At 56.0% G+C, this 13,997-nt stretch overlaps 1 protein-coding gene across 1 annotated transcript; it reads left to right on the forward strand.

Annotated features, from left to right (window-relative positions):
* The first annotated feature begins 12,696 nt into the window (after positions 1 to 12,696).
* Positions 12,697 to 13,698, forward strand: LOC125225998. Its single transcript, XM_048129812.1, has one exon. The coding sequence runs from the start codon at positions 12,697 to 12,699 to the stop codon at positions 13,696 to 13,698; it is 1,002 nt and encodes a 333-aa protein (XP_047985769.1).
* Positions 13,699 to 13,997: the final 299 nt, after the last annotated feature.

Consider the following 13,997-nt stretch of genomic DNA (forward strand, 5'->3'; position numbering starts at 1 on the left):
GTCTGAACCGGCACCTCGAGGAGGTGGGACCAGACCTCAGTGCCTACCAATTCGGCTTCCGTCGGGGCAGGTCCACCATCGACGCAATCGCGAGGGTGAGGGCTCTGGCGGATGATGCAGTGTCCCGGGGCGAGGTGGTTGTGGCGGTGTCTCTCGACATCGCCAACGCTTTCAACTCCCTACCCTGGGTGTGCATCAAGGCGGCACTGAGGCGTCACGTTGTGCCTGGGTACCTGAGGAAGACGGTGGAGGACTATCTCACTGATAGAACCATCAGGTACCCCACCAGCGACGCATGGAGGGAAAGGGAGCTGTCGTGCGGTGTTCCACAGGGGTCCGTCCTAGGGCCGCTCCTGTGGAACATCGGGTACGACTATGTGCTTCGGGGTGCATATCCACCAGGAGTCGGCGTAACTTGTTATGCCGACGACACGCTGGTGACGGCTCGTGGGAGCACCTTCAGGGAGGCGTTGGTTCGAGCCACTGCGGGAGTGGCGTCTGTAGTGGCTCGCATTAGAAAGCTGGGGCTGGAGGTGGCTCTGAACAAATCCGAGGCCCTGTGTTTTCACGGGCCCCGGAAAGCCCCTCCGGCAGATTCCTGCTTGGTGGTGGGTGGGACGTCCATCGGCATCAAGTCGACAATGCGGTACCTAGGCATAGTCCTTGATAGCCGGTGGACCTTCAGGGAGCATTTCAAACGACTTGCTCCCAAACTAATCGCGTCGGCGTCGGCTCTAAGTCGGCTCATTCCCAACGTCGGCGGACCAAACGCGGGCTGCCGGAGGTTGTACGCAGGAGTGGTGCGGTCGATGGCCCTGTACGGGGCACCCATTTGGGCATATTCCCTGGACGCCCAAAACCAGGCCCAATTGCGGAGGCCGCAGCGGGTCATGGCGGCCAGGATGGCGAGGGCATACCGCACTGTCTCCTACGAGGCAGCGTGCGTGCTGGCGGGGACCCCACCCTGGGACCTCGACGCAGCGGTGCTGGCCGGCATATACTGGCGTGTCACCGAAGCGCGGGCCAGGGGGGTGTATCCACTCTTGGAGGAGGTTAGACGGTGGAGGCTCGACTCCCGTCAAGTGCTCCTCCGAAAGTGGAAAGAGCGGTTGGAGGCGCCGACTGCTGGCCACTGGACCATCGGAGCCATCCGGCCCGTTCTGGAGGAATGGGTCGGAAGAAAGGAGGGGTTCCTCTCCTTCCACCTTACCCAGATCCTCTCGGGGCATGGTTGCTTCGGGAGATACCTGTGTAGGGTGGCAGGACGAGAACCGACGGCGGAGTGCCACGAGTGCGGTGACGCTGAAGACACAGCGCTACACACGCTGGCAATCTGTCCAGCGTGGGCGGAGCAGAGAGCCGCACTCGCGGCTGTAGTGGGGAACGACCTCACTTTGCCCGCTGTGGTGAAATCCATGGTGGGCGGAGAGAGGCCGTGGAAGGCGATGGCCTCCTTCTGCGAGGACGTGATGGCGCAGAAGGAGGCGTCAGAGCGCAGCAGGGAGGAGGACCCGGCCTCCCAGCCAATACGGCGCAAACGCGTGGGGCGACGGCGGTTGGCATACGACCGCCGCCTACCACCTTAAAGGTGCCTGTGGGCGGCAGACTCGGGGGCGTCTGTCGCCTACATAAAAGCTCCTGCGTGGCGGGGCGCGTCACAAGACCGACGCGCCCATTGAGATGAACGGGGAGGTCTCCCCAGAGACGCGTCCGGAGTCCGGACAGCCGCTGGCGGGGTTACGGAAGAGTTCGTAGCGTTCCCGTGACCTCGCCCTATAGCGTTGAGGCGGCAACAGAGGGGTTTTAGTGGGTAAACCGGGTCTCATTAGCCCGGGAGTCCCACATAACCATCGGGGCCCGTCCCCGCGCCCCGGTGGTATGCGTAAAGCATTTCCCCTTAAAAAAAAAAAAAAAAAAAAAAAAAAAAAAAAAAAAAAAAAAAAAAAAAAAAAAAAAAAAAGGTTAGGTTAGGTTCCCCTTCGACGTGTTGCCACCTTGCCGTGGTGAAGGGGCTTGCGTGCCTCCAGGACCCTCAGGGCTATGCCGGACAGGGCCTCCCAAACCGGACAGGCCTGAGGCGAGAGGCCAGACTAAGAGCAGCACACGGGGGGCGGCTCCGCGTGTCCCTCTGAAGTCAGCAGAGGGCACAGTGCGAGCTGCCAGGTGTCCCCCCGGGATGGAGTCGGGGCTCTATGAGCCACCGGAGGCGTGCCCAGGCCGCCAGGCGCGGCGTCGTGGCTACGGCCACCGTCGGGCAACCCGCAACCCGCACTGAGCGGACCGGGGGCCTCCCTCACTGAGAGGAAGGCCAAGTGGAGTAAACCACTATAAAAATCCCCAATCCCAAGGTTTGCGGCGTGCCGATGGGATGCGTGGCTGGGGGGAGCCCAGTCACAAGCGCCGCACAAGGGGGGCATACCCCTTAAAAATAGCAAAAGATGAGTGGTCAACCTAGCGTACAACTACCCCAGGAGGTCTCAATCCTCCGTGTCACCACAGAACGGGCATCCGTAATAGATGCCCGTACTGTGGTGACATGCCGCCCGTCGTATTCTGGGGGGGCACACCACTCTAGGATCAACTCCAACGACACTGGCAAGCGTTCAACGGATACCGATGCTCACGAACTGGATTTGTTGCTTAGGATACGTGGAGGAGGTGACGCGGAGGAGGCTGTGATCGAGCCCTCCCCGAAACCTGTACTCGGAGGAGAAGATGCGGACAGCGAGGAGGCGGTGGGTACCCCGTCCTCACCCGGGCTTGCCCTGCCCTCGCCTAAGCCCGTCCCAACGGGGTACCGCCCACTGCGGGATGCGCTCGGGCGTTATATTCGCTACCCCGCGCCCGCGTCCGACACGCTAACAGGGGCGGAGGATGCGCCTGTGCCCACAGGGTTCAGGCAGTTCGTGCGTCCTCCCACGCCGAACCGAACGCGAATCTTCACGGGGAAGGTTCACGGCACCCGCGGAGTGGAGGCGTCCATGTCGCCTGAGAGAGAGGAATACTTCTCCCCATCAAGTCTTGACAGACGCGACTTGTTTGGCGAAGGGGCGGCCGACACCGGCGACTCGGAAGGCTCGGTGGAAATGGGTCCCCAAAGGCGCACGCGGCGCCCTCGACCTCAGACATGCCCTCGAAGTTCTGGGGCTCGAGGCCCGAGAAACGACTTGCGGATGAGCTCGCGCTTTCTTCCGGCTCAGAGAGCGACGCGGGACTCTTGCTGGGCACTGCCACTGCCAAAAGAGGCAAGAAAGGCAAAGGAGGGGGGCGCCGCACCGGCCCCAGAAACAAGCCTGATACGCTGGGCCAAACACCTATCGTCCTGATCGAGCGTATTAGTGTTGGCGATTCCAAGGGTCGGTTCGTATCTGGATCGGCTCCTGAAGAATCAATGGAAGCCCCGGAGGAAACATCTAAGGGAGATACAGATTCAGTGGTGAGTGTGAACACTGTAAACCAGGAGGAGCCAGGCGCGTCCATTGCGTCTTGCGCAGATGTTAGTCGTCAGCCAGTTGCACGAGTACAGCGACTCTCTGATTCTGAGTCCTCAGTAGCAAGCATGCGTACAGTGGCTTCGAAGGAAAGCCTTAAAGGCAAATATTGGAAGAAACCTGAGAAAAGGCCAGCAGATGAGCCAATTCTTTCATCCGACTCAGAGAGTGATTTTGGAGCACTAAGCGAAGGGTCAATGTTAAACGATCGAAGCAAATTCCTGAAAGCAACTCCGAAACGGGGTAGAGGCCGGACTACAGGCTCTGGAAAACTCCACTCTGGGACAATTGCTGAAATAGCACAAGAAAGGCAAACACAGGCAGACAAAAACGTGACTGCCCTGAATACGTCGGCGGAAGCAAAGGCTCGGAAAAAGGCCGAGCGATTGATGAACCAGCAGCTCCCCACTAATATTCAGTTTAAGGAACAAACGTTGGCTGCAATAACACAACATGTACAGGATGCCCTTAGTGACATTATACACGTGGCCAACACCTCAGGCCACCTAAAAGGGACCCACCAGCAGAAGCTCAACGCTTCAGTAGCGGCTATTGGCGGGGCTTTTGCTGAGGTGAAGTCCCGCACTGCTACGGAGGAAGTTGCTCGCCTGGAGGCAGCGAATTCTCAACTCTCATGGCAGCTAGCAGAGTTGCGGAAACAGGTCGACGAAATGCGGAGCCAGCCTGCAGCGGTTCCTGAGGTGGACATTCGTCGGATCATGGAGGAAGTGTCGCGAGCTACTCACGAAAAGTTTAGTAATATGCTTAACGCCCGTATAGATGGGATTGAAGACCGTCTTCTCCCGGAACCTCGGCTACGGCCCGCCTTGGCAGCGGACCGCCGAGTAGCAGAAGTGGCTACGGACGGGCAGTCAGAGCAAAGGCCAGATCCCGCAAGGTCAGAATCTCTACCTACAGCAAATCCGAGTGCTTCCATGCCTGGCAACAAAAAACAACCCCCTCCAAAGTCGGCCAACAAGCAGAAGAAGGGCAAGCGTGTCAGCCTCGCGTCCCAGGAGGCAGCTGCCGCTAGAGAAACTCCCACAACAACAGCCACTGATGCGGTTCCCGCACCTACCAAGCAGAAATGGAGTGTTGTAGTGAGCAGAACACCTAAAGGCAAGACGGCAGCAGGGGCACCAACTGCTCAAAAGGAAAAAGTGGCTAAAGCCCCTAAGAAAACCACTAAGAAGGCAAAACTGAATCCTCCGCGCACGGCCGCTATCACAATAACCCTAAAGCAGGAGGCAGCTGAGAAGGGTGTTAAATATGAGTCACTCCTAGCTGAGGCCAAGAAGCAGATTAAATTGGAGGAAATTGGAATCGCGTCCTTGCGCTTCCGAACTGCGGCTACAGGTGCTCGAATGTTGGAGCTTCCTCCTAACACCGAGAATGCCGAGAAAGCAGCAGACGAGTTAGCCGACAAACTCCGCGTGGTTCTTGGAGAAGATGCCAACATTCAAAGACCTGCGAAACGCGCTGAAATACGCGTTACCGGACTGGACGATTCAGTGACATCTGAGGAGGTTGTGGCGGCGGTGGCCCAAGAAGCGGGCTGCACAGCTGAGGCCATTAAGTCGGGCGTAATTTCGTGGAGCCAGAGTGGTTCCGGGTCGCTCTGGCTGAGCTGCCCCGTGGTAGCTGCTAAAAAACTAGTGGAAGCTGGAAGACTCAAAGTGGGATGGATTTCAGCACGGGTAGTGCTGCTAGAGGCCAAACCACTACGTTGCTATCGCTGCCTAGAAACTGGCCACGTTGGTGCTAAATGCGACAGGGGCGTCGACCGTAGCGACTTATGCTATCGCTGTGGTACGCAAGGCCATTTAGCCCGGGACTGCAAGGCAGAGGCGTGCTGCGCCATATGCAAGGCTAATGGGAAGCCGGCTGGTCACTCTATTGGGGCCAAAGGATGTCTGGCTGGGAAACCCAATGCCCGGAAGCCTAAGACCGGAAGTAAGAAGGCAGAACAGGGCCCGGCTGCCCCTCTGCCTTCACAGCCACCCGCTGTCGAGGAAATCATGGACACCGCATAATATAATGGCGCTCTCATGTATGCAGGTGAACATCAACCACTGTGCAAATGCCCAGGATCTTATGATTCAATCGATAGCAGAGTGGCAAATAGGAGTCACAGTTGTATCGGAGCCTTACTTCATCCCTGACCGAAACGACTGGGTCTCAGACCATAACAAGACCGTAGCTATCATAGCCCCTGCTGCAGCGGGATCCCCGTCCTTTGAGAACACCGTGAAGGGCCGGGGATTCGTGCTCGCCGTACTAAGTGGTGTGGCCATTATCGGCGTCTACTTTTCGCCTAATCGCCTTCTGGCTGAGTTCGAGCAGTCCCTAACAGAAGTCGGTGCCTTGATTCGACAGATATCTCCCGTCCCTGTGATAGTTGCTGGAGATTTCAACGCCAAGTCGACGGCGTGGGGGTGTCCAGCGACAGATGTTCGAGGCGACGTGCTGGAAGAGTGGGCTATTTCCCTTGGATTAACCATACTCAACACTGGATCGGAAAGTACATGCGTGAGGCCGCAAGGCGAGTCCATAGTCGATATCACCTTTGCGTCCGACGCTCTGGCCCGTCGGATTCAAAATTGGAGGGTAGAAGCAGAGGTGGAATCGCTTTCCGATCATCGCTATATTCGGTACGATCTAACCACTCTTCCGGTCACGGGAAGGAATGTCCGTTTCGCTGCAGGGGACAGTCCAAAATGGATATTGGGGAAACTCAATAGAGAGCTAGCAAAAGAAGCGGCTATCGTGGAATCATGGGGATCTGTCAACGAACGTATTAACACAGAACTGGAAGCCGAGAGCCTAAGCAATGCGTTAGTCCGCATCTGCGATGCGGCGATGCCGAGGGCAAAACCTTTCATCCCGAAGCGTCAAGTGTATTGGTGGTGTCCAGAACTCCGCGCATTACGGGACGCATGCGTGGCGGCACGCCGCCGTTACACTAGAAGCAGGAGAAGGCGCAACCGAATCCTAGAAGAGGAGGACCTTCTATACGCCTCATATAGGGACGCACGCAAGACGCTGCGGACGGCTATTGCGCAGGCTAAAGAGACGGCATGGGAGGAATGGCTGGAAACGCTTAATAGAGACCCATGGGGTAGACCGTATCGGGCTGTACGGCAAAAGCTCCGACCCTGGGCTCCCCCATTGACCAGCAGTCTCCAGCCTGACCTCGTAGAGAGAGTCGTCAGTGCTCTGTTCCCAGAGAGGGGAGAGTTTGTGCCGCCAGACATGACACCGACCACAAGACCACCGGAAGTAGTAATGGAGGTGCCGCCAGTAACTGACGCAGAGCTCAGTGTTGCGGTCCAAAAACTTCGATCCAAAAAGACTGCTCCCGGACCAGACGGTATACCAGGCCGCGCACTAGTGATCGCACTCAGCGAACTGGAAGAAAATGTTAGATCGCTTTTCACGGCATGTCTAAACCAGGGGCGGTTTCCTAGTAGGTGGAAAACGGGAAAGTTGGTGCTCCTCCGGAAGGATGGGCGCCCACCCGATCAGCCGTCAGCATACCGCCCCATTGTGCTTTTAGACGAAATGAGCAAACTATTTGAGCGTATACTGGCTACGCGTCTTGCTAGAAGCCTACAACCGGGGTTGAGCGACTGCCAGTACGGTTTTCGCCCTCTCCGCTCCACACTGGACGCAATAGATCACGTCAGGACCTTTGCAGAGGAGGAAGTTTCTCAGGGTGGTGTTGTGATGTCCGTTTCCTTGGACATCTCAAACGCATTCAACACCTTACCCTGGGAAACCATAAAGGCGGCCCTGAAATTTCACAACGTGCCGGACTACCTACAGCATGTAGTGGCGGATTATTTTGTTGGACGTGCTGTCGCATATCCGATAAGGGATGGATGGGCAAGACGGGCAATGTCGTGCGGTGTTCCACAGGGTTCGGTGCTGGGGCCGCTCCTGTGGAACATCGGATACGACTGGGTCCTACGCGGGGCCACTTTGCGGGGGATTAGCGTATCTTGTTACGCTGATGATACCCTCGTGTCGGCCCGTGGCAGGACCCACAGAGAGGCCGCCTATCTAGCCACAGCAGGGGTAGCACAGGTGGTGAACAAAATACGGACGCTCGGCCTAGAGGTCGCATTGCACAAATCGGAGGCCCTAGTCTTTCATGGACCTCGCAACAAGCCGCCAGAGGGAGCTCAGATCATTGTCGGAGGAACTTCCATCGCTGTCGGGTCGACGATGAAGTACCTGGGACTCGTCCTCGACGGCAGATGGAAGTTCGAAGCTCATTTCCAACGGTTAGCCCCGAAACTAACAGCAGCAGCCGCAGCGCTCGGGCGAATTCTTCCGAACCTGGGTGGACCTGGAGGAGCCTGCCGACGGCTTTATATGAGTGTGGTGCGCTCAATGGCTTTGTACGGAGCCCCGATATGGGCAGACACCCTGAGACCTCGAAGCACGGCCATATTGCGACGACCGCAGCGGGCCATAGCTCTCAGGGTGGCCCGAGCGTACCGCACCAATTCACACTCAGCAGCCTGTCTGCTAGCCGGGAGCCCGCCATGGGACCTAGAGGCTGCGGTTCAGTCCAGCGTCTATTGGCGGGTGCAACGAGCAAGAGCAGCTGAAAACTGGCCAGCCCCCCAGGAAGTACGCAAATGGCGGGAAGAGGCACAAGAGGTCCTCTACGTGCAATGGGCGGAGCGTCTAGAGATCCCGGGAGCTAGCCGGGACTTGGTGGCAGCTGTACGACCGGTTCTACAAGAATGGGTGCAGCGCAAACATGGCACAATCACCTTCCATCTCGCACAGGTCCTAACAGGACACGGCTGTTTCGGGAAGTACCTGTGCGAGATACTGGGACGGGAGCCATCACCGGCGTGTCACCACTGCGGAGGACAAGCCGTGGACACGGCCAAGCATACGCGCGAGGAGTGCCCTGCGTGGGCGGAGCCTCGCGCTGCCCTGTCCGCGGCAATTGGAGGAGACCTCTCACTGCCGGCATTAATCCGCTGCATGGTCGGCAGTGAAGAGGCATGGGCTGCTGTGACCTCCTTCTGTGTCACAGTCATGACGCAGAAGGAGGCCGCAGAAAGAATGCGCGAGGATGACGCGGCTAGCCTTCCTCAGCGCCGCAGAAGGCTGGGCAGGCGGCGTAGAGCCTATGCAGGCAGAATGCTGCCGCCCTAAGGAGAACCTGCGAGTGATGGGTCGGGAGTCCTGTCACTCGCGTATAGAGGTTCTGAGCTGGAAGGCCCTCAAGTGTTCCGAGGTGCCTTCGGCGAAGTAAACTGCCAGAGCAGTACGGAGGACGGGCCCGCAAGGGCAACGCTGAGGGGGTATTGGTGCCTTACAACCATGTTCCCAAAACCCCCTCTCAAAAGCGCGCGGCGGAACACCCCAGGGGGGTTTAGTCGGTGAGAGTCCGACATACCCACTGGCTTTCTCCCGGGCCAGTGGGATCCATAACGGATTCCCCCTGGGTCATCAAAAAAAAAAAAAAAAAAAAAAAAAAGGTTAGGTTAGGTTAGGTTAGGTTAGGTTAGGTTAGGTTAGGTTAGGTTAGGTTAGGTTAGGTTAGGTTGGGGTGCGGGATTGGTAGACCTCCTCGTGGTGCACCCTGGGAGGGGGAGGATAGCCGCTCAGTTGCGCGTTCGCTATTCTCCCTCTGCGAACTACCAATCACAGGACGTTGTAGCAGTTGAGTTTACTCCTGCGTGGGCTTTGCGCCATGTATGTGGCCTCGTTGTGGGGCAGGGGTATTTGCCCTCCTACAACCCGTGAAGTAAATTGAAGGGCGGTCTATTTCAGACGGTTTTTTATTTTTGTTTGTTTTTATATATTTTTTTACTTATTTATTAAAAAAAAAAAAAAAAAAAACTATAAAAAACTATAAAACACTCGGTTCTGACCGGGGCCGTACCTAACTGGTCTACACCACCTCACGGGTCCTCCTTCTGGAGTCGGCCGGTTTTATCAGTCCCTTTAGTGGGCATAAACCAACTCCAGCATGGGGATAACCACCCCCCCATGGCAACAAAGAGTTGGCCTGTGATGTGGTGTGGGCCAGATCTACGGTGCATAAAAATGTTAACTGTGTGTGTCGTCTTTAGGTTAAGGCAAGGCATCAGTGCATCCTCGATGTGTATGAGTAACCACGGAAGTGCTAAGAGGTTCGGCAGCAAAGACCATGTGCCCCGTCTAACGTCACCCATACGTCTCTGACCTATGGTGCGTGTCGATTCGGGGATCTTGGTGTAATTCGTCGCTGACCTCGACCCCAAGTACGTGGCGAAAATCACCGCTCAGGTGTTACTGGATGTGACGCCGGTTTGGTTTCCCGCGTTATTTTAACGACGGGAAATTGAACAGGCATAAACGGCGTTTGCCTATGTGCAAATCCCCGAACGCGTGACGGAGCCACGGGTGTCGGGAATATTCCAGCGAACGAAGTCCAGTAGTCGCTATGGAATGCGCCGTCTCTGCTGTCCCCTACAGTTCTGGGCCCGCGTAGGAAGAGGCGAACCCTGTTCCTTTTTTCTTATCTTTTATGCGGTACAATTCAGCTGATTCTCCTTGGCTCAGATATGGCAGACGAAACAACTCCCATCATGAGTGAAGAGAAGACCGCATCTGTATCCAACGAAAATCGAAGGGTCACCCGATCAGGGGCTGGCCTCAATAATGTTGCAGGAGTGGGTGGTGAAGACCACGAGAAGGAAAGCGAAGGTAAGGGTGGCTTTACCCTAAAGGTGCCGATTTATGCGGGAACATCTGGCATGAGAAAGGCCACAGAGTCGGATGCAGCCCCTAACAAAAAGAATAGGAGGGGAGGAAAAAGAGGGTGGTTAAAACGAAGAGACAGAAGAGTCCTGCTGATGACGGAGCCAAGTTTGGGTTCAACAATTTGTCCTCCTCTGAGAATGAGGAGGAGCGGGGGGACAACATTGGAGGCCCTGCTGAGGATGTGGAGGGGGTGGAGGCAGCAGACAGAGCCCCCAGCGGCAAGTTCTGGACCTCTGACTCTGAGGACGAGAGTGCTGTCGAGGTGCGGACAGAGGCAGACGTTGAGCCGATGGAGAGCACTGCAGCCTCCCTCAAAAGGGCCCACGAAAAACAGGCTAGTGATGAGGATCGCGACTTTGTCCCTAGCCGTAAAGCCACAAAAACCACACACCCTCTAGGCGCATTTGTTGGACTGGGTGCGGCCAAGGCCCGGCTCCGGGGTATGGCCGAGGCTGAGTGGTCCGATTTTGAAAGAGAAGCGGACTTGGCAACAAATTACACGACGGCCAGGAGGAATACTCGTCAATCTGACGTACAGCCGCATATGGAAAAAGAGACGGAATCTGCTCCCCCAAAGGCGTATGAGACTCCTTGCGACCGCATCAAGAATTATGCTCGGTCCATTAAGAATGATGCGGCCAAGAGCAAGAACCTCAAGGGCGACATATGGGGGAGCATAAACACCGCGTGCAACGAGTTGATTGAGCTTGCTGACTTGCTCGGGGAGTCAGACGTTGTCCGCTCACTCAAAGCGGACAACCTAAGGATGCGGCAAGAACTCGACCTTCTCCGCAAGGAGACGAAAGCGTTGCGCACGGCTTTTTCGGAACGCAATTTAGTGGCGGCACAAACGGCACAAACGATGGAGAAAAGTGACAACACGTCTCTCCTTCAGGAAATGAAGAACTTAATGGACGTTCGCCTAGGGAAATTCAGCCATGAAATCTTTGTTTCCATAGGCAATATGGTCAATACTCGCTTGGAGACTGTGGAGAAGCGTTTACCGCCTGAGCCCATACTACGGCCACCATTGGCTGCTGATAGAAGGGTGCCCACGGCTCGGGAAGTGATGGATCACACTGGTGAGGAGCCTAGCGCCCCCAGGACGAAAAATAAAAATGTGAGGCCATCCCAGTCGGTTTCCCAAATAGAGTCTAGCCAAACAGCTGCATCTCGGGTGGTTAAACCGGCGATCCCTGCGTCCAGTGCAAGGCGAGTGGCTCGTCCAAATGTGCCGCCGCCTGCGCCCCCACAGGAAAAGTGGACAACGGTGGTCAATAAGAAGAAGGCTAAGGGTACGGGCCCTACTGCTTCCCAGCCCCAACAGAAGCAGGATCCAAATAGGGGAACACCCCCAAAAAGATGACGGCCCCAAAACTTGTGGTACCAACCATGGCGGCAGTGGTGGTGGCTCTTAAACCTGATGCTCAGACGGATTATAGATCGGTCATGGAAAAGGCCACTACGCTAAAATTGGCAGAACTGGGTGTTGATCACCTCAAAGTGCGTAAATCGGCCACAGGGGCACGAATCATTGAGGTTCCAGGAGCACAAAGCAGCCAGGCGGCTGATAACTTGGCCGATCGACTGCGTGTGCTTGTAGGTGATGTTGCTGAAGTGTATCGGCCAGTGAAAAAGGCTGAAATTAGGATTTCTGGTTTTGACGAATCTATCACCCCGGAAATCCTAAAAAGGAGGTGGCGATCCGAGGCAAATGCCAAGAAGATCAAGTCTCCGTCGGGGCTATAAGAATGGCGGCTAATGGTTCTGGTTCAGTCATTTTACGCTGCCCACTCACAGCAGCTAAAGTGGTAGTCACGGCAGGACGTATCATGCTGGGTTGGTCAGCGGCGCGGGTGGAGGCTATGGAACAGCTGCCCTTACGGTGTTACCGCTGCATGGGGACGGGACACACGAGACCTTTGTGCCCATCCCTGGTGGACAGAGGCGACTGGTGCTACAGATGCAGCAAACCGGGTCACATGAGCAAGGACTGCACAGCCTTGGTGCCCTGGTGTGCTGTATGCCATCATGCTGGTCTTAAGGCAGGACATGTTATGGGCGGGCAAGCTTGCTCCCCACCACCAGTAAGAGGGAAGGAGGTTCACAATATGGGCCCTGCAACCCCCCAGAACGCTGTAAATCGGACGGATCCTCAAAACATGGTGCTTTAATGCCTTTAATGCAGGATTTAGAGTTGTTGCAATGCAACATAAACCACTCCCTGCGAGCACAAGATCTTATGATACAGTGCATTGCGCAGTGGGAGGTTGCTGCGTGCGTTGTCGCAGAGCCGTACTTTGTCCCTCCACAGTCGAACTGGGTAGGTGATAAAACCGGAAGAGATGGCTCGGTAGCCATTGTGGTACCGGCAATAGGTGGACTGCCACTCTCCAAAATTTCTTGCGGCACAGGATATGTAGTGGCTAAAATGGGGGACATTATAATAATCGGCGTCTACTTCTCCCCTAATAGGCCACTACGTGAGTTTGAGGCTTACCTGGAGAGACTCGGGCGGGCTGTAGCTGGGGTGACTCCTTCCCCCATTATAGTCATGGGGGACTTAAACGCCAAATGCACCGCGTGGGGTTCCCCTAGGACTGATCCTAGAGGAGAGGTTCTCCTGGACTGGTTAGTAGGGATTGGACTTGAGGTGGTCAACCGTGGAGCAGCTGACACCTGTGTGCGTCCACAAGGGGGGTCAATTGTTGATATCACATTGGCCTCCCCAACAGTGTCAGCATGCATTGCAAATTGGCGTGTCCTAGAAGACACAGAGACCCTCTCTGATCACCTATATATCAGAATGAGGGTCTCCAGAGCTCGGTCCCAACAGCCTATACCAGTAAGGAGAACTGGGAGGCTACCGAGATGGAGCCTGGCCTCCTTGGACCGTGAAGCGGCCAGAGAGGCAGCTATGGTGGAGGCCAGATGGGGTCGGCAAACACCCGAGGTCGACAACGCAGACGACATGGCTCTTGGCTTCCGAGCTTCTCTCACGAGGACCTGTGATGCTTCAATGAGAAGAGTGGGGCCTCTCAAAAGGAAAAAGGCCACGTATTGGTGGTGTCCAGAAGTAGCTGCTCTCTGGGTTACAAGCAATGCGGCGCGACGGCAATTTACGCGCTGCCGGAGGAGGAGGCACACACAGGAGGAGCTAGATACCCTTTACGTAGCGCTAAGCGAGGCCAAGAAGGCCTTAAATCTTGCCATTGCGAAAGCAAAAGATTCGGCGTACACGGCCTTTTTGGCCTCACTAGACGAGAATCCATGGGGGCGGCCCTACAAACTTGTAAGAAAAAAGTTACGCCGGGCTGCTCCCATGGATGCGATGGAAATGGGGACACTCCAAAATATATTGGAAGGATTGTTCCCCGCCGCTCCAGATTTTAGCCCACCAGCAATGGTGGTCCCCAGGAGGAGATGCCAATAGATCCTGAGACGGTACCCCTAGTGACAGAAGGTGAGATGGCCTATGTGGCCCATAAAATAAGGGCCTGCAGAAAAGCACCTGGCCCGGATGGGATCCACGGCAAAATAATCCCAATTGCGATGGAGTTTCTTGGAGACCACCTCAAGTCAATCTTTGATCAGTGCCTCAAAGAGGGACAGTTTCCAAGGTGCTGGAAGGAGGGAATGGTGTGCCTCCTTCGCAAGGAGACAAGGCCAGCGGATTCCCCATCCGGATGGAGACCCTTAGTGCTGTTGGATGAGTCCGGGAAGATGCTTGAA

This window comes from Leguminivora glycinivorella, chromosome 5 (genome assembly GCF_023078275.1).
Source record: "Leguminivora glycinivorella isolate SPB_JAAS2020 chromosome 5, LegGlyc_1.1, whole genome shotgun sequence".
Classification (NCBI taxonomy): domain Eukaryota; kingdom Metazoa; phylum Arthropoda; class Insecta; order Lepidoptera; family Tortricidae; genus Leguminivora; species Leguminivora glycinivorella.